This window comes from Canis lupus, chromosome X, assembly GCF_011100685.1.
Source record: "Canis lupus familiaris isolate Mischka breed German Shepherd chromosome X, alternate assembly UU_Cfam_GSD_1.0, whole genome shotgun sequence".
Taxonomy (NCBI): domain Eukaryota; kingdom Metazoa; phylum Chordata; class Mammalia; order Carnivora; family Canidae; genus Canis; species Canis lupus.
In genome coordinates this window covers 60,380,506-60,402,496 of record NC_049260.1, presented here as the reverse complement: position 1 = coordinate 60,402,496, position 21,991 = coordinate 60,380,506, and the positions used below count along the sequence as shown (strand labels likewise).

The window sequence follows — 21,991 nt, the reverse complement described above, 5'->3', positions numbered from 1 at the left end:
CTGCTTCTCCCTCTGCCTATGTCTCTGCCTCTCTCTCTCTCTCTGACTATCATAAATAAATAAAAATTTTAAAAAATGAATTGCATTTCTATATGCTTATAATGAACAAATGAAACTAAAATTTAAGAAACAGTACCATTTAAATATCATTAAAAAACATGAATTACTTAAATATATACCTAAAAAATATATTCAAGATCTATATGCTGAAAACTATAGATCTCTGATAAAAGAAACCAAGGAATACCTAAATAAATGGAGATATATATCATATGTAGATTAGAAAATTCAATATTGTTAAGATATTAATCCCAGGGCAGCTGGGTGGCTCAGTTGGTTAAGCATCTGCCTTTGTCTCAGGTCATGATCCCAGGGTCCTGGGATGAAACCCCACATCAGTCTCCCTGCTCAGCAGGGAGTCTCTTTCTCCCTCTCCCTCTACTCCTCTTCCTTGTTTGTGCTGGCTATCTCTCAATTAAATAAATAAATAAAATCTTTATAAAATTTTTTTAAAAGATGTTAATACTATCCAAACAGATCTACCGAATCAACACAATCCCAATCAAAATCCTAGCAGATATTTTTATAGAAATGTATAAGCTGATTCAAAAACTTATATGGAAATGAAAAGGAACTTGCATAGTCAAAACAATTTTCAAAAGAAAAAAAAAGTTGAGGAAACACAATATCTGATTGTAAGATTTATTATAAAGCTACAATAACCAAAACTTTGTGGTATTTATTGGCAAAAGGAGAGAAACACAGATCAATGGAACAGAACTGAGCATACAAAAATATACCCATAAATATGTGGTCAACTGATATTCAAAAAAGGTACAAAGGCAATTCAATGCATAAAGGATAGATTTTTCAACAAATGGTGTGTGTTGGAAAAACTGGACATTTGTATTAAAAAATTAACCTCAACCCATATATCAAATGTGTACACATTAATTCAAAATGAGGGGCACCCGGGTGGCTCAGTCAGTTAAGCATCTGACTCCTGATTTCAGCGCAGGTCATGATCTCAGGGTGGTGAGGTCAAGCCCCACATCAGGCTCCACAGTGAGCATGGAGGCTGCTTAAAATTCTCTCTTCCTCTGCCTCTGAACCCCCTTGTGTGCACTCATTTTCTCTCTCAAACAAAAACGAATCATAGACCTAAAATGATAGAATTTTAGATAACATAGAAGAAAATCTTTGTGACCTTGGGTGAGACTAAGATTTCTTACACACGACACCAGAAACCTGACTCATAAAGGAAAAAAGTAGATAAATTAGAATTCATCAAAAGTAAAAACATCTGCTCTGGGAAAGATACTTTTAAGAGAATGAAGACAGGGGGAGCTAAGATGGTGGTTTAGTAGGAGGACCCTAGGCTCATCTCATTCCTCAAACACTAGATATCTATCAAATTATTCTGAATACCCAAGAAATTAACCCAAGGACTGAAAAAACAAATTCCACAAGTAGAGGGAGAGAAGAGACCACATCAAGGAAAGCGGGAAGTGTGGAGATGTGGTTTGGGGGAGAAATGGATTGCAGGTGCCACAGAGGTGCGGGAGCCCTGGTCAATGGAGAAAGGCAAAAGAGAGAGGAACACACAGGGAAATGCACAAGGAGAACACTTCCCCAAAGCCATTGGCTGGGAAAATGAGAGGGGCTTATTTTCATTAATTCTTAGAACCAGCAGGGCTTAAAAGACTGGAGTTTTAAAGGTCACTGGTTTGGCTGGGATAGAGCTCTGAGGGCATTGTGCTGCTCCTGGAGAAATGGCAAGCAAACAACCCAGGGGCAGACACCATGATCTGAGGAACACCTGGGGCACACATGGGGGGAGATTATCCACTCTTCTTGGAGCACATCTGTGAGAGGTAGTATTCATAGAGACATCTCTCCAAAAACAAAGGAGCTGGTGGGTCACTTTTCCATCCCCTGCCCCTCAGCATAAACACACAGCCACCCAAGCAGGGCTGTTTGGTCCCAACGCTGGCTGCCTAACCTGCTCGATCCCAGTCCCATGCCCCTGTGCTCTGGCACAACTGCCCCTCTCAGTCAAACCTCCTTCAGTCCCAGCACAGCAAAACCCTCTCCCAGAAGAACACTGCAGGCCCCTGCCCCCATCATATCCCTAAAGCCTGGAGTTTTAAAAGTTAGCAAGCATGGCTGACATAGTAGAGCCCAGAGGCTACTGTGCTGTTCCTGGAGAGAAGGCAGGCAAACAATCCATAGGCAGATAGCATGAAAACAGTGACTGAAAATGCCTAGGGCAACACAAGGGGGAGATTATTGGCTCTTCCCGGAGTGATTCCTTAGAGTAATAACCACAGAGACCCCTCTCCAGGGGAAAAAGGACCTGTCTGGCACGATTTCCCTACCCAACCCCAATAGCATAAACACACAGCCACCTGCAGCAAATAGCACAGTGCTGACCCTGGCTGCCTAACCTGCTTACACCAGGTCTCATACTGCTGTGCTCTGCCAGTACTGCCTTTCTCAGTCAAGTCTGCCTCAGTCCCAGCACAGCAAGCCCCTTCCCCAGAAGACCAGTGGAAGCCCCTGCCCACTGCATGTCTCCTGACCAGACAGTTCTGCAAGGCTTCTATGCTAGTGTAAGTAGTATCAAGTCTCATTTAACAGCAGACCAGAAACTAATTAAAACTCTCCACACTCTGACCAAGGACCAAACACTGCCCACTGCAGGCAAGGAGACCCTCTCCAGACAATTGGCCTGAAGGACAGAGCAGCCAAAACACAGCAGCAGAGTGTACACAGCACACACCAGAGACATTTCCTAAAGTGCCAGGCCCTGACAGTAAATGATCTCTTCCTCATAAAGCCATTATCTCAAGAGCACAAAACATAAAAGGTTTTCTAACACAAAAAAAGAAGACAGAGACTTAGACAAAATGCCAAGATAGAGGAATTCATCCTAAATGAAACAGCAAGATAAGGTCATGGCCAGAAATCTAAGCAAAACAGATATAAGTAATATGTCTGGTGGAGAATTTAAAGCAACAATCAGGGATCCCTGGGTGGCGCAGCGGTTTAGCGCCTGCCTTTGGCCCAGGGCGCGATCCTGGAGACCCAGGATCGAATCCCACGTCGGGCTCCCGGTGCATGGAGCCTGCTTCTCCCTCTGCCTGTGTCTCTGCCTCTCTCTCTCTCTGTGACTATCATAAGTAAATAAATAAAAAAAAAATAAAGAAAAAAAAAAAAGCAACAATCATAAGGATACTTGCTGGGCTTGAGGAAAAAATGGAAGAATTCAGAAAGGTCCTTGCTACCAGATAAGAGTTAAAAAAGAATCACTCAGAAATGAAAAATGTAGGGTGCCTGGGTGGCAGCGTTGGCTGAGTGTCCAACTCTTGGTTTCAGCTCAGGTCATGATCCTAGGGTCCTGGGATCAAGCCCCATATTGGGCTCCCTGCTCAGCAGGGAGCCTGCTTCTCCCTCTCCCTCTCCCTGACACTCCCCCATTTTGTGCATGTGTGCATGTGTGCTCTCTCTCTCTCTGTCAAATAAATAAAATCTTAAAAAAGAAGAATTAATAAAATTGATAAACCTCTATCTGGACTTATCAAAAATAAAAGAGGACTCAAATAAACAAAATCACAAATAGGAGAGGAGAAATAACAACCAACACCACAGAAATACAATTAAAAGAGAGTATTACGAAAAACTAGATGCCAACAAATTGGACAACCTGGAAGAAATGGATAAATTCCTAGAAAAAATATAAACTACCAAAACTGAAACAGGAAGAAATAGAAAATTTAGTAGACTGGTAATCAGCAAAGAAATTTGAATCAGTTATCAAAAATCTCACAAAAATACAAAAGTCCAGGGCTAGATGGTTTTATGGGGAATTCTACCAAATGTTTAAAGAAGAGTTAATACCTTCTTCTCAAACTATTCCAGAAAAAATAGAAACGAAAGGAAAACTTCCCAATTCCTTTTATGAGGACCACAATACTTTGATACCAAACCCAGATAATGACACTACAATTGGGATCCCTGGGTGGCGCAGCGGTTTGGCGCCTGCCTTTGGCCCAGGGCGCGATCCTGGAGACCCAGGATCGAATCCCACGTCGGGCTCCCAGTGCATGGAGCCTGCTTCTCCCTCTGCCTGCGTCTCTGCCTTCTCTCTCTCTCTCTCTCTCTCTCTGTGACTATCATAAATAAATAAAAAAAAATTTAAAAAAAATGACACTACAATTAAAGAGAACTATAGGTCAAAATCTCTGATGAACACAGATGTAAAAGTCCTCAACAATATATTAGTAAATCAAATCCAAGAATATATTTTAAAAAATCATTTACCACAATCAAGTGGAATTTATTCCTGGGATGCAATGTGGTTCAATATTTGTAAATCAATCAATGTGATACATCACATCAACAGAAGAAAAGATAAGAACCATATGATCCTTTCAATAGATGCAGAAAAAGCATTTAACAAAGTACAACATCCATTTATGATAAGACCTCTCAACAAGTAGGGTTAAAAGGAACATACCTCAACATAATAAAGGTCATTTATGAAATACCCACAGGTAATACAATTCTCAATAGGGAAAAAACTGAGAGCGTTTTCTCTATGGTCAGGAACAAGACAGGGATGTCCACTCTTACCACTATTTAGCATAGTACTAGAAGTCCTAGCCTCAGCAATCAGACAACACAAACAAATAAAAGGTATCCAAATTGGCAAGGAAGAAGTAAAACCTTCACTATTTACAGATGACATGATACACCATATAGAAAACCTGAAAGACTAGACCAAAAAAAAATGCCATAATTGATACATGAATTCAGTGAAGTTGCAGGATACAAAATCAACATACAGAAATCTTTGCATTTATATACACCAATAATGAAGCAGCTGAAAGATAAATCAAGGAATCAATCCCATTTGCAATTGCACCAAAAACCATGAAATACCTAGGAATAAGCCTAACCAAAGAGGTAAAAGATCTGTACTCTGAAAACTATAGAACACTTAGGAAAAAAATTGAACAGGACACAAAAAAATGGAAAAATATTCCATGCTCTTGGATTGGAAGAACAAGTACTGTTAAAATGTCTATATGACTCAAGCAATCGAAACATTAAATGCAATGACTATATCAAAATACCACCAGCATTTTTCAGAGCTGGAATCAACAATCCTAAAATGTGTATGGAACCAAGAAAGACCCCAAATAGCCAAAGCAATCTTGAAAAAGAAAAGCTAAGCTGGAGGCATCACAATTCCAGATCTCTAGTTATATTACAAAGCTGTAGTGATCAAAACAGTATGGATCTGGCACAAAAATAAACACATAGATAAGTAGAATAGAATAGAAAACCCAAAAATGAAAAATATATATATAAGTAAATAAATTAAAAAATAAATTAAAAAAAAAGAAAACCCAAAAATGAACCCACAATTATATGGTCACTTAATCTTTGACAAAGCAAGAAAGAATATCCAACAGGAAAAAGTCTCTTTGACAAATGATGTTGGGAAAGCTGGACAGCAACATGTAAAAGAATGAAACTGGACCACTTTCTTACACCATATATAAAAATAAATTCAAAATGGATTAAAGACCTAAATGTGAGACAGGACCATTAAAATCCTAGAGAAGAACACAGGTATAACCTCTTTGACACCAGTCATAGCAACTTCTTACTAGATACGTCTCCTGATGCAAGGGGAAAAAAGGCAAAAATGAACTAATGGGACTTCATCAAGATAAAAAGCTTCTGAAAAGCAAAGGAAACTTTCCATCAACAAAATTAAAAGGCAATCTCTGGAATAGGAAAAGATATTTGCAAGGGACATAACTGCCAAAGGGTTAGTATCCAAAATATATAAAAAAGTTAAAAACTCAACACACACACAAAAGAAATCCAGTTAAGAAATAGGCAGAAGATATAAACAGACATTTTTCCAAAGGCTTACAGATGGCTAATAGATACATGGAAAGATGCTCAACATCAGTAATCATCAGGGAAATATAAATCACAATTACAATGAGCTATCACCTCACACCTGTCAGAATGGCTATAATGAACAACACAGGAAACGTGTGAGCAAGGATGCAAAGAAAGGGAAACCCTCTTATACTGTTGGTGGGAATGTAAGCTGGTGCAGCCACTATGGAAAAGAGTACAGAGATTCCTCAAAAATGTAAAAACAGAACTACCCTGAGGCACCAGGGTGGCTCAGGTCATGATCCTGGGGTTCTGAGACTGAGCCTCACATTGGGCTCCCTGCTTAGCGGGGAGCTTGCTTCTCCCTCCCCATCCACTTGTGGAATCTCTAAAATAAATAAATAAAATCTTTCAAAAAATAGAACTACCCTACAATCCAGCAATTGCACTATTAGGTATTTACCCAAAGAATACAAAAATACTATTTCGAAGGGATACATGCTCCCCGATGTTTACGGCAGGATTATCAACAATAGCCAAATTTTGGAAAGAGCCCAAATGTCCATCCATTGATGAATGGATAAAGCAGATATAGTATACATATATATACAATGGAATATTACTAAGCCAAAAAAGAATGAAATCTTGCCATTTGTGATAACACAGAGCTAGAAAGTATTATGCTAAACAAAATAAGTCAAAGATAAATATCATGATTTCACTCACATGCGGAATTTAAGAAACAGACAAATATGAGGAAAAAGAGAGGAAAACCAAGAAACAGATTCTTAATTATAGAGAACAAATTGATGGTTACCAGAGGGGGATGGGGTAAATATGTGACAGGGATTAAGGAGAGCACTTGTGATGAGTACCAGGTGTTTGTTGTATGTAAATGTTGAATCACTAAATTGTACCCCTGAAACTAATATTATACTGTATGTTAACTAAATGGAATTTAAATAAAAACTTAATTTAAAAAAAAACAGAAGGAGGGGTGCTTGGATGGTTCAGTCAGTTAAGCGCCAACTCCTGGTTTTTGGCTCAGCTCATGGTCTCATGTACCATGGGATCAAGCCCAGTGCTGGGCTCCATGCTCAGCAGGAAGTCTACTTGAAGATTCTGTGCCTCTGCCCCTCCCTACTGCTCATGTGCACACTGTCTCTCTAAAATAAGTAAATAAATCTGTTTTAAAAATAGAATGAAAAGACAAGCCATAGACTGAAAAGATATTTGCAAAAAAATCACATATCTAAAAGAAGATTTATTTGGAATAAATAAAGAACAATCAAAATTGAATAAGGAAACAAAAGAAAAACAGCAAAAAATTTTGAGAAAAGTTTTTACAGCCATTTGACCAAAGAAGGCATACAAATGCCTAACAAACACACGAAATGCTCAACAGCATTAGCCATTAAGGAAATGACAGTTAGTGTGATACCACTACACACCGACTAAAATGTCTATAACTAAAAAGACTGATAATACAAAGTGTTGGAGAGAATCTGAAAAAGCAGAACTCACAAACATTGCTGGTGAAGATAAAATAGTACAGCCACTGTGGTTAATCATTTGCCAGTACCTCAACAAATGAAACACACACTTACCATACAATGGAATAAATCCAATCCTAGGAATTTTCCCAAGAGAAAACATATGTCCAAACAAAGACTTGTGTGAACACTCAGAGCATTGTTTTATATAATCACAAAAAAGTTGCAACAATCCGTATGTCTTTCAATGAATGAATGGGCAAACAAATTTTGGCACATCCACAAAATGGAATACCACTCAGCAAGAAAAAGAAAAGAACCAGTGATACAAAAAATAATATAAGTAGATCTCAAATGCAAGATGTTACATGAAGGAGGCTAGATTCAAAAGGCCATATGATTCCATTTATATGACAGTTTTTAAAAAGTAAAATTTGGGGCATCTGGGTGGCTCAGTTGGTTAAGCATCTGCCATCAGCCTAGGTCAAGATCCCAGGGTCCTGGGATCAAAAGAGCCCTGCATCGAGCTCCCTGCTCAGCAGGAGCCTGCTTCTCCCTCTCCTCTCCATTTGTGTTCTCTGTCACTATCTCTGTCTGTCTGTCTCTCTCTCTAATAAATAAATAAAATCTTTTTTAAAAAGTAAAATTTATAGAGACAAAAAAACAAATCAGTGGTTATGAGGGGCTGAAAGTAAGGAGGAGGAATAACTTCAAAGTAGGGTTACCAGATTTAGCAAATAAAAATACAAGATACCCATGGACACGTAACTCTTGATCTTGGGGTCATGAGTTCAAGCCCCATGTTGAACATAGAACTTACTTTTAAAAAATTAGAATAAAATAAAACATATAAATAAAATTTTTTATTAAAAAACACAAGACACCAAGTTAAATTTAAGTTTCAAATAACAAATAATTTTTAGTGTAGGTATATCTCATGCAATATAATCATCCTAAATTGTGGTTCCAGGGCCAGCACCACTAGAATTAATTGACTATTTGTTAGAAATGCAAACTCTCAGGCCCCATCGGACCTACTAAAACAGAAACTCTGAGAGTAGGACCCAGCACTGCATGTTTTACCAAGTCTTCTAGGTGATTCTCACAACTAACCAGGTTATGGTTTGAGGACCACTACTCACTGTATCTGTCACTGGCAATAAAGAACCATAAGAAGTGATTATGAAGAGAAGGTGGCACATGAACCTATTTAATAAATCAATTCATCATCATAAAATACTAACTAAACAGCCAAAATGTGTATAGTAGGTTCTCTGAGAAGGGACCACAGCAGTGAATCCCAACTGAGGGCAACTCTGCCCACAGAGGATATTTGGCAATGCCTAGAGACACTTCTGGTTGTCATAAGTGCAAGCAGGAAAAGGCTATTGGCATCCAGCGGGTAAGGCCAGGGGTGCTGCTAAACATTCTACAACGCACAGAGCAGCCCTCAGACAATAAAGAATTATCCAACCCAAGATGTCAACAGTGCTGAGATTGAGAAAGCTGGATGATAAAGATTAATCAAAACATTTTTTACCCCAAAAGCTTTAATTTCAAAGACATTTTTATGAACATGGAAATAGAAAGTTTAAAAAAGTAATGACAAAACATAATTTGAGGTTTCTCATACTAAAAATACTAGAATTAAAAAAATAAATAAAAATAAAAATAAAAATACTAGAATTATTCTGAGAAGAATTTATAGAGACTAGCAATACATAGCTAATACATCAATTGGTGGTAAGAGGCACCTTCATGATTAACTTTTTCAGAATTTATGTGATAAAATAATTCAGAGACAACCAGTTTGAGAACATATGCAAATTAAAATGCATCTGTAGACACTGTATGACCAGAAAACACTGGCCCAGGAATCACAGAACTTGAGTTCTAGTTTTGCTTTCGTAATAGGTAACTGTAATTTAGCACAGGTCACCTCATTAATCTCAGCTTCCATTTGCTAATCTGTAAAATGAAGAGGTTACGCTCTGGTTTCTCTTCAGATCGCATGAAGAGGTTAGATTATTGAATTCATTATGTAAGAGCCTTTGTAGCTTTAACATATGTCTATGTCAAAAAAATGAACATGGGAAACATTCCAAATTTTTTTTTTAAGATATGAGGGGGGATGGCATCATTATATTCCTTGTAGGGTAGTTTTATATTGACTTTTGGACTTTGGTTCTTGTGTTTATAAGGTGTAAAACAAAGCCATTTAGCTTATCTATTTATAATGGTTACAATTCAGGTTCATTATAGACAAATTAGAATATATAGTATTAAGATGGTTTGACGAGGTCAATTTTATTTTTGCAATTAAAAATTGAAATGAAGAGGTGCCTGGGTGGTGCAGTCAGTTAAGCATCTAACTCTTGGTTTCGGCTCAGGTTATGATCTCAGGGTCACAAAATGGAGCCCTGCATGTGGCTCCACATTCAGCATGGAGTCTGCTTGGGTTTCTCTCTCACTCTCTCTCTACCCATCCTCCCAACCCCTACCCACTCTCTAAAATAAATAAATCTTTTTTAAAAAACTGAGTGAACTGGGCACCTGGCTGACTCAGTTAGTAGAGCATGTAACTATTAATCTTGGGGTTGTGAGTTCAAGTCCCATGTTGGGTGTATAGGTTACTTAAATAAATATATATACATATTTTTTAAAAACTAGAAACATTTAAAAAATTGAAGTAAAAAAGCTTAGAAAATTGCTGTTACACCTTGTATGCATGTACTTAAGGAAGACTACATTATTATTTCACATAATTGTCACACTATATAAGAGAAGAAAGCCTACAACCCTTTACCTGAAAACATATATTTTAGTTCAGTATGAAATTAAGAGTAATAAAGAGTATATTAGCATCTATACACTTAGAAAAAAAATCTATAAATATACAACCATAATAATGTCAAGATTCCATTTTCAGATGTTTTAAGTTGAAAAAAATATATAATTTTGTATTTTTTTATAAAAAAAGTTAAAGGGGCAAAGAAAATATATTAATCTTCTCAGTTTTTATTATCAAACATGTCAGTGTGTCTGCTTCAATCTCAGTGTTAGAAGCAATTTTCTAGAATTCCAGTCAACAACATTTGACTTCACTGATTTCCAAAGACAAACTTACTTTAATATGATATACACCATTCAGATTTCCAATCTGCTGCTCAATGGTCCAAACACAGGAATCACATGTTATCCCCTCCACAGAGATGGTGACCGAATCCACACTCATACTTCGATCCATCTTGATTTCTTCTTTACATTCCTATTAGAAAAAATGAACTCACTAATTTCAGCCATGGAAATAATCCTTCCTCAACTTTTCCCCCACCTTCTCAACTGAAAATATTCTACTAATAAAATGTTGTCAGCATTCTTGTCTCTCATCTCATTTTACTCTCCCCTCAAGACCACTGATTTAGCTATTCCCTTGGAATAGACTTTCTTCCAGATACCTGCTTAGTTAACTTCCTCATCTCTTTCAAGTCTTTACTCAAATCTAATCCCCTTAATGAGTTTTACACCGACGCCCTGCTTAAAATTGCAATACACATCCCTTCTACACAAATACACTCTGATTCCCCTTACATCTGCTATATTTTGTCTTTTTATAGAACTTATTATCTTCTAATACAGTCTATAATTTAGTTACCATTTGTTGCTTATTATCTGTTTTCCTGTGGCAGTTTTAAAAGATGCTCACAAAGTCTTCATTACTCCTTTCAAGAGGTGGAATTTAAATCCTTTCCCCTTGAATGTGGCCTGTGTTCAGTAACTTGTTTCCAAACAGAATATGGTGGAATAGACAAGGTATGACTTCCAAGAGTAGATTATGAAAGGCACTGGGGGAGGAGGGAGTCACTGTGGATTCCTCCTTGTCCTCTTCCCTGAATGACCCGATCTAGAGGAAGCCATCTTCTACATCATAAGGACACTCAAGTAGCCTTAGGGAGATGTTCATGTGGCAAGAAATTGAGGCCTCCTGCCAACAACCAGATGAGTGAACCATTTTAGAAGCTGATACTTCAGACTTAATTAAGCCTTTAGATGCCTGAAGCTCCAGTCCACATACTTACTACAATTTCATGAGATATCCTAAGCCAGAACCACTCAGCAAAACCACTCCCAAACTTATGACTCACAAAAACTATAAGATAATAAGTGTTTGTTCTTTCAAGCCATTACATTTTTAGGTAATTTGTTACACTGCAATAATTAACTAATATATGTCCCACTAGAATGAAAATTCCATGAATGCAGCAATCTTTTTTTTCCCACTGATGTTAGTTTGAACCATGTGAAGTTGCCATTGTTGTGTATCAAAATAGTCAAATACTGCCAATTTCATATAGATGAACCTAATATATCCCATGAAAACAGTGTTTTCCTCTGGTGAGGGGAACTAAGTGGTTAGGGGATAAGAATGGGAGAAAAAATTTCAGTATATGACCTTTTGCATCTCTTTTTAAAGTTGAGACATAATTGACAAAACATTGTGTAAGTTTAAGGTGTACAATGTGTTGGTTTGTAGGATTGTTGGTTTGTAGGATTAAAACCATTAGCTAACACCTCTATCCTATCACTTAATCATTTCATTTTTTGTGGTGAGAACAATTAAGATCTAGTTTCTTCTGTATCTTCTAAATTTTGTACCATGAAGATGTATTATCTATTCAAACACACACACACACACACACACAAAGGAACAATGTACCTGAAATAATAAAAAACAATAATAGGGATGGGCGTTTATAGCTCAGGCATTCTGAGATCCCTGGTCTTGTTTGGAATGTATAAAAAGAAATAAACCTTAGATTTTGTTAACAATACATGTTAAAAATTTAAAGGTACTTAGTAGGAGACTAGAAATAGAATATATAGCTTCCAAAATAGTAGAGGGAGAAAGAGAATAAAGAAAATTAAATTATGCCAATAGAGAGCAAGGAAGATAAATGAAAATTACAAGAAAAGAAAAAAAACTAAGAACATATTTCTTTAAAACTATTTTCTTTAATGGATTATATAAAATGATTATGATAAAAGCAGCTAGAATCAGGCTTAAGAAATTATTCAGGAATAAAACCAGAGACTTCCCAATATAGATCTAGGGGCCGGGATCCCTGGGTGGCGCAGCGGTTTGGCACCTGCCTTTGGCCCACGGCGCGATCCTGGAGACCCGGGATCGAATCCCATGTCGGGCTCCCGGTGCATGGAGCCTGCTTCTCCCTCTGCCTGTGTCTCTGCCTCTCTCTCTCTCTCTCTGTGTGTGACTATCATAAATAAATAAAAATTTAAAAAAAAAGATCTAGGGGCCTCTCTTAGAGCACTAGAAATTATTCATGTTTAGGTAAATTAGAGGGTTTAATTAGAAAATGTTTAATTACAGGACGCTTGGGTGGCTGAGCAGTTGGGTGTCTGCCTTTGGCTCAGGTCATGATCCAGGGTCCAGGGATTGAGTCCCACATCAGGCTCCCTGTGAGGAGTCTGCCTCTCCCTCTATCTATGTCTCTGCCTCTCTCTCTGTGTCTCTCATGAATAAATAAATAAAATAAAATCTTTTTTAAAAAAGAAAGTGTTTAATTATGGAAGAAAAATTTTATTTGGAAGAATATATTAGCTCAATGTACAGAACTTGCAAATTATATAGATTTGCAACAAAAAGTTTTGCAAAGATTATAAATTATGTAGAAAGGACCATTTTGTCTAAGAGGGAAAAGAGTGGCACAGCGGTTTAGCGCCGCCTGCAGCCCAGGGTGTGATCCTGGAGACCCGGGATGGAGTCCCACATAGGCTGCATGGTGCCTGCTTCTCCCTCTGCCTGTGTCTCTGCCTCTCTCTCTCTAGCTGTGTCTCTATGAATAAATAAATAAAATCTTAAAAAAAAATAAGAGGGAGAAGAGAAATACTGAAGTAAAACTTACCCAAACCAGTGATGAGGGAAAAGAAGAACAGGAAATAACCAGTTATCATGAGATGCTATCACCTGAAATTGAAGTACAAATAAAAAAAAAAGTCTTAGGTCCAATAAAATTAATCCAATATTCATTAGGGTCTCCATGACCTGGGATAAAGATCTTGTTGTGTGACCATAATAAAAAATTAGAGACAAAGTATTTCTCTTAGACTTATTTGTCAAAATTAACAATGGCCAACTACAGAACTCAAAAGGTATTATACAAATACCATGATTTACATTGACTCTATTTTGCCCCAAAAGTAGTTTCTTTAAAAACACCAAACTACAAGAGGGCAGTAATTTTAAAAATCAAAACACTATGTAAAAGGATCTTTGGAAGGACTCATAAATATTATATCAGTAACATTAGTTAACTCCAGAGAGGGAAAGAGACTGGGTGGTTGGGGAAGCTTTTGCATTTTGTATATTTATTAATGAGAGAGACAGAGAGAGAGGCAGAGACATAGGCAGAGAGAGAAGCAGGCTCCCTGTGGGGAGCCTGATGCAGGACTCGATCCCAGGTCTCCGGGATCACGACCTGAGCCAAAGGCAGACGCTCAACCACCGAGCCACCCCAGGTGCCCCTAGGAAAAACTATTTAAACTGAAACATCTCTTGGAATAAATTTATTCTGAGTGGTATAAAAACAATTACTACATCATCCTAGCTTTGCTAAGTTCAGAGAAACAAACAGAAACTGCTGCTGACCCACATCCTCTGCTCCTAACAAAGCAAGTTAAATGGACTCTTCTTATTTCTTTGATTTCGTTGGAGCTTTGAACAACTGGACCAATATAATTTCCAAATATCCAAAACCACAGAAGTCCTTTGGGGATAATTTTTTTCAAATGTTAATTCATTTTCAGCACATATTTTTCATTATACATGTTCTTTTTTTGAGATATAATTCGAACACTATAAAATTCACCCTAAGATGTACAAATCAGTGCTTTTTAGTAATTTCACAAGGATATGCAACAATAATGACTATGTAATTGCAGAACATTTTCATTACCTTCAAAAAAAACTCCATACCCATCAGCAGTCACTCCTTGGTCCCTTTACAGCTACTGGCAAAAATGAATCTACTTCCTATCTCTATGGATTTGTCCATCCTGACAATTTCATAAAAAGGGATTAATTCAATATGTGGCTTTCTGTGTCTGGAACTCTTTCCCTTAGCATAATATTTTTAAGGTTTAACAATGTGTGGAATGTATCTGTACTTCATTGTTTTCACTTGCTTGATGGCATCTTTTGAAGCAAAAAATACTTATTTTTTGTGAAGCCAAATTTATCAATTTTGTCTTTTGTTGCTTGTGCTTTTGGTGTCCTATGTAAGAAACGACTGCTACACTGAAAGCCATGAATATTTACTTCTATGTTCTAAGAGTTTGGTAGTTTCAGCTCCTATATTTAAGTCTTTAAATCAACTTTGAAAAAAAAATAAATAAATAAATCAACTTTGAGTTAATTGTTGTACATGATGTATAGTAGGGATCCAAGTTACATTCTTTTACGTGTGATGTCAAGTTCTCCCAGCACCATTTTTTTAAACAGCTTTACTGAAATAAAGTTCGCATATAATTCACACACTTAATGTGTAGAATTCAGTAGGTGTTACATTCACAGATATTTGCAACCATTACTACAATCAATTTTACAATATTTCTTTCACCTTAAAAAGCCTGATACCCTTTAATTATCACCCTCCCATTTCCTAAGCCTCTAACCCACTGCCAGGCAACAATTAATCTTTGTGTCTGTATAGATTTTTCTCTTTTGGACATTTCATATGAATGAAATCATACAATATGTGACTGGCTTCTTTCACTTAGCATAATGTTTTCAAGGTTCATTCATGTCGTAGCATGTATCAGTACTTCATTCCTTTTCATGACTGAATTATATAAGGATATATCACATTTTGTTTATCCATTCACCAACTGATGGGAATTTAAGTTGTCCCTATCTTTTGGTTACCGAGAATAAGGCTGCTATAAATATTTATGTACAAATTTTTGTGTTTTCATTTCTCTTGGGTAAGAGTGGAATTGCTGGGTCCTATAACTATGTTTCAACTGAGGAACTGCCATATTGCTCTCCAAAGCAGCTGTACCATTTTACATTCCTACTAGCAGCATATAAGGGTCCTAATTTCTCTAGCTCCTCATATAAACACTTGTTATTATCTGGTTTTTTATTTTAGCCATTCTAGTAAATGTTAAGTGATATCTCATTGTGGTTTTGATTTGCATTTCCCTGATACTTAATATCTTTTCATGTGCTTATTGGCTATTTGTATATCTTTTTTGGAGAAATCTCTACATGAGTCCTTTACCCAAATTTTTTAATTGGGCTTTTTGTTTTTTTTTTGTTGTTGAGTTGCAGGATTTCTTTATATATTCTAGATATTAATCTCTAATCACATATATGATTTCCAAATATTTTCCCCTATTCTGTGGGTTATCTTTTCACCTTCTTGATAGAGTCCTTTGGTGCCCAAAAGTTTTTAATTTTGATGAAGTCCAATGTATCTATTTTGTTGTTGTTGTTGTTGTTGCCTCTAATCATTTTTTAACTGAGATATAGCTTATATATAGCATTATATTAGTTTTAGGTGTACAACAAAATGATTTGATATATATGTATACTGTGAAATGATTACCACCGTAAGTTTATTTAGCACTTATCACCATGTGGTTAAATTTTTCTTCTTATGATAAAAACCTTTAAGATCTCTCTTAGCAACTTTCAAATACACAATGTAGTACTGTTAACTATAGTTACCATGTTGTACATCATATACCCAGAACTTATTTATCTTATAACTGAACATTTATATCTTTCGACCACCTTCACCCATTTCACCCATCTCCAACACTCACCTCTGAAAACTCAACAATCTGTTCTGTAGGAGTTTGCTTTTTTCAGATTATACATATAAATGAGTTTACATACTAATTTGCCTTTCTCTGACATACTTCATTTAGCATAATGCCCTCAATCCATATTGTTACAAGTGACAGAATTTCCTTCTTTTTAATGGCTGAATAATGTATGTACATATACACCACATTTTCTTTGACCGTTTATCCATCGAAAGACACTTAGGTTGTTTCCATGCCTTAGCTATTGTAAATAGTGCTGCAATGAATATGGGTGCAGACATCTTTCAGACAGTGATTTCATTTTTTTTATAAATACCCAGAAATGGAAATGCTGGATACAAAACTAAAAGACAACCTACAGAATGGGAGAAGATATTTGCAAATTACCTATCAGATAAAGGGCTAGTTTCCAAGATGTATAAAGAACTTCTTAAACTCAACACCAAAGAAACAAACAATCCAATCATGAAATGGGCAAAAGACATGAAGAGAAATCTCACAGAGGAAGACATAGACATGGCCAACATGCACATGAGAAAATGCTCTGCATCACTTGCCATCAGGGAAATACAAATCAAAACCACAATGAGATACCACCTCACGCCAGTGAGAATAGTGAACATTAACAAGGCAGGAAACCACAAATGATGGAGAGGATGCCGAGAAAAGGGAACCCTCTTACACTGTTGGTGGGAATGTGAACTGGTGCAGCCACTCTGGAAGACTGTGTGGAGGTTTCTCAAAGAGTTAAGAATAGACCTGCCCTACGACCCAGCAATTGCACTGCTGGGGATTTACCCCAAAGATGCAGATGCAAAGAAACGCCGGGACACCTGCACCCTGATGTTTATAGCAGCAATGTCCACAATAGCCAAACTGTGGAAGGAGCCTCAGTGTCCATCGAAAGATGAATGGATAAAGAAGATGTGGTTTATGTATACAATGGAATATTACTCAGCCATTAGAAACGACAAATACCCACCATTTGCTTCGATGTGGATGGAACTGGAGGGTATTATGCTAAGTGAAATAAGTCAATCGGAGGACAAACATTATATGGTCTCATTCATTTGGGGAATACAAATAATAGTGAAAGAGAATAGAAGGGAAGGGAGAAGAAATGGGTAGGAAATATCAGAAAGGGAGACAGAACACGAAGACTCCTAACTCTGGGAAACGAACTAGGGGTGGTGGAAGGGGAGGTGGGCGGGAGGTAGGGGTGAATGGGTGACAGGCACTGAGGGGGGCACTTGATGTGATGAGCACTGGGTGTTATTCTGTATGTTGGCAAATTGAACACCAATAAAAAATAAATTTATTATTTAAAAAAAAGGAAATGCTGGATAACATGGTAGTCCCATTTTTAATTTTTTGAGGAACCTTCATTCATACTATTTTCTATATATTCATTTTTAAAATGTAAAAACTTAGAAAAGCTGAAAGAGGGGTACCTGGGTGGCTCAGTTCGTTAAGCAACTGACTGTTGATTCAGCTCAGGTCATGATCTCAGGGTCATGAGATCAAGCCCTGCTTCGGGCTCCACACTCAGCAAGGAGTCTGCTTGAGATTCTCTTACCTTCCCTGTCCCTCTCTCCATCCCCCCACTTGTATGCTTTCCCTCTAAAGATAAATAAATAAATCTGTTTTCTAAAAAAGAAAAGCTGAAAGAAAAATTCATCACTAAGCTCACCATTCTGTCTTAATTTCATTCAACTAGCATTAATTATGGAATAATTATATGGTATGACTTATCGGAAATTGATTCATAAATTAGTCTACTTGTGTTATTTTATTCTTTATATTTATTTTTATTGAAGTATAGTTAACATACAATGTTACATTAACTTCCGGTATACAATATAGTGATTCAACAGGTCTATGTATTATGCTATGCTCACCACAAGTGCAGCTACCATCTGTCACCATACAACACTATTCAATACCATCGACTGTATTCCCTATACTATATCTTTCATCACTATCACTTACTCATTCCACAACTGGAAGCCTTGTGTTATTTACTTTTATTTTTTTAAGTTTATTTTTCTTTTTGTAATCTCTACACCCAATGTGGGGCTCAAACTCAACCCTGATCAAGAGTCACATGCTCTACTGACTAAGCCAGCCAGGCACCCCCATGTTATTCACTTTTAAAGTTATGGCTAGGGATCCCTGGGTGGCGCAGCAGTTTGGCGCCTGCCTTTGGCCCAGGGCGCAATCCTGGAGACCTGGGATCGAATCCCACATTGGGCTCCCAGTGCATGGAGCCTGCTTCTCCCTCTGCCTATGTCTCTGCCTCTCTCTCTCTCTCTCTGTGACTATCATAAAATAAATAAATAAATAAATAAATAAATAAATAAATAAATAAATAAAGTAAGTTATGGCTAAAGCTATTACAAATGTGATAGGTAACAATTCAGTTGTGTCCACTACTACTTCTTATGAAACCAGTATTAAATTATTATCTATTTTTACATGGACTTACAATATTTATTCAATATAAAGGAATACATTTTGCCTAATTTTTAATGACCTGAAGAAGTCTGTATTCAAGGTAAAAAAAAAAATCAAAACCACAATGAGATACCACCTCACACCAGTGAGAATGAGGAAAATTAACAAGACCAAAAACAACAAATGTTGGAGAGGATGTGGAGAAAGGGGAACCCTCCTGCACTGTTGGTGTGAATGTGAACTGGTGCAGCCACTCTGGAAAACTGTGTGGAAGTTCCTCAAAGAGTTAAAAATAGATCTGCCCTACGACCCAGCAATTGCACTGTTGGGGATTTACCCCAAAGATGCAGATGCAATGAAACGCCGGGACACCTGCACCCTGATGTTTATAGCAGCAATGTCCACAATAGCCAAACTGTGGAAGGAGCCTCAGTGTCCATCAAAAGATGAATGGATAAAGAAGATGTGGTTTATGGATACAATGGAATATTACTCAGCCATTAGAAACGATAAATACCCACCATTTGCTTCGATGTGGATGGAACTGGAGGGTATTATGCTGAGTGAAATAAGTCAATAGGGGAAGGACAAACATTATATGGTCTCACTCATTTTGGGAATATAAAAAATAGTGAAAAGGAATAAAGGGGAAAGGAGAAAAAATGAGTGGGAAATATCAGAAAGGGAGACAGAACATGAGAGACTTGGGATCCCTGGGTGGCGCAGCGGTTTGGCGCCTGCCTTTGGCCCAGGGCGCCGATCCTGGAGACCCGGGATCGAATCCCACGTCGGGCTCCCGGTGCATGGAGCCTGCTTCTCCCTCTGCCTGTGTCTCTGCCTCTCTCTCTCTCTCTCACTGTATGCCTATCATAAATAAATAAATAAAACATGAGAGACTCCTAACTCTGGGAAACAAACTAGGGGTGGTGGAAGGGGAGGTGGGCGGGGGGTGGGGGTGACTGGGTGACGTGCACTGAGGGGGGCACTTGATGGGATGAGCACTGGATGTTATTCTATATGATGGCAAATTGAACACCAATAAAAAAATAAATTTATAAAAATATAAAACAACAATACACATTAAAAAAAAGAAAAAAATAAGAAAAATCATGATCTCTAATGAAGCACACTGCCAAAGATTTTCACATTCTGATATCTATGATTTACAAATCTACATGTAAATATAAGTTGTCACTGCCTTATGAAACTCTGTCTGCCTTTCTCTAGCCAGAGCAGCTGCTGCCAATAAGATAAAATCTGAACCTTTGAATAAATGATAAGTGAAATAAGGGAAGTAGGAGATCTGAATTAGTTTAGAGGAGCTATAACTAGCTACTGTAGATGAAAAAAATTTTCCACATTGCCTGAATTTACTATTATGATTATTCAAGATTTAAAAGTTATATTAATGCATATATTCCCTTTTCCCCAAACTTTTATTATAAAAAATTTCAACCATACAAAAAAGCTGTAATAGTACAATGAACATCTACCTGCATATCCTCTGCATAAATTCAACAATGGTTAACATTTTGCTATATTTGTCTTATTTTTCTAAACTATTTGAATGTAAATTTCAGAAATCATAATACTCCAGCATGCATTTCCAAAGAAAAAGAACTCTCGCATAACCACAATACTTTATCAAAGCTAAGAAAATTAATGATTGTACATCATTGAATACAAATTCTCTATTTATGTTTTCCCAAATGTCCCAAGAGCATCTTTTATAACTTTTATTTTTCCCAAATCAAGATCCAGACAAAGTTCACACACTGAATTTGGTTGTGTTTGTTTTAGTCTCATTTAATCTAAAACTGCCCCTCTCCTATCCCTAGTCCCCCATGGACTGACTTTTTAAAGAATCCAGGTCACTTATCTTAAGAGACACTCTATCCTCTTTTTAAAACACAAACTCCACGGATGCCTGGACGCTCATCGGTTGGGCATCTGCCTTCAGCCCAGGGCCTGATTCTGGAGTCCCAGGATCGAGTCCCACATTGGGCTCCATGCATGGAACCTACTTCTCTCTCTGCCTATGTCTCTCTCTCTGTGTGTGTCTCTCATGAATAAATAAATAAAATCTTAAAAAATAAAATAAAATACAAACTCCTCTTTGATAGTTTAAGAGACTCATAGCTAGAATTATATCCCCTAATAACTATGAAGCCCAGATGGGACAGGAAAAGCAGGTAATTGTGAACAAATGATACCTCAGATGAAGGGAATTCATGGGCCCAGGTGAAACGTCCAAAGGTGAGGTACTTAAGGCCAACATAAAGGCATCAGGGGCTAGGGAGAGGGTCACTCTCCCTAGCAGTAATGGGTATAAAAAGGGAAGCAGAGTAACATCTAAAACAAATGATCCTATCAAAATGTTGTCTAGTGTCAGTCCTCTGCCTTATAAAGGAGACCCTTTCTCTTTCCTCTTGTAGCACATGGATGCCTGCCTCTAGGACAGAACACTTAGACTTAGTACTATGTAACTCAGATATGTTATGGGTCAAATGGGGCTTTTGAAGGTTGATCTAGGCATACTACCAAAACTAAATTGTTTTATGGGAAAATGTCAAGTTCAAACAGAATTGGTAACAAACTTTTAGACTATAATACATTCATCAGATGAAAGCTAGTTTATCTGGTTATTTAGAAATGTAATACTGAAATACGGTTTTCTAATAGGGTATGTCCCAGACCAAAGTACTGGAGCATCTCTCAGGCTTACTGAGGAACTGAGAGAAACTTAAATAGAAAGGCACTTTTAACGTAACTGGATAGGGACACCTGGGTGGCTCAGTGGTTGGGTGTTTGCCTTTGGTTCAGGTCGTGATCCTGGGGCCCTAGGGTCCTGGAGTCAAGTCCCACCTCGGGCTCCGTGCAGGGAGCCTGCTTCTCCCTCTGCCTATGTCTCTGCCTCTCTCTCTGTGTCTCTCATGAATAAATAACTAAAATCTTAAAAAAAATAAAGTAACTGGATAATTCACCTGGAAGTATGTATTGAAGAGAGAATTTCTGAGCACAAATGAAAATTACATTAATATAGCCACATTTCTGCCTAAATCCTAATTCAAACATGTTAAATCATCTATGAAAATATGTATTTCCTCCTGCCTTCATAATTCACCTGCATTTTCTCTTCAAAATTCTACTCAAATTGTCCTTTACACACAAAAGCTCAGAAGAATTCCATCTCCCTCATACTACTCCTATATGTATAACTAATTGATTTTGTCACATATGCTACGTCCCCCTTTTGAATTTTAAATGTCTCA

At 37.3% G+C, this 21,991-nt stretch overlaps 1 protein-coding gene across 12 annotated transcripts in view; it reads right to left on the bottom strand.

The window, feature by feature from the left end:
* Positions 1–21,991, bottom strand: part of ATP7A (ATPase copper transporting alpha) — a 153,161-nt gene that overhangs the window by 96,968 nt on the left and 34,202 nt on the right. For 8 of the 12 annotated variants that reach the window (XM_038587767.1, XM_038587768.1, XM_038587769.1 and 5 more), the window contains 2 exons: positions 13,340–13,401; positions 10,543–10,683 (listed from right to left, as the gene is read on the bottom strand). In XM_038587767.1, the coding sequence (XP_038443695.1) occupies positions 10,543–10,662 (120 nt within the window). In that variant the 5' untranslated portion in view covers positions 10,663–10,683; positions 13,340–13,401. Of the gene's footprint in view, positions 1–10,542; positions 10,684–13,339; positions 13,402–21,991 lie in introns of those variants that run through there. The other 4 variants (XM_038587772.1, XM_038587773.1, XM_038587771.1 and 1 more) reach the window with 2 other exon arrangements.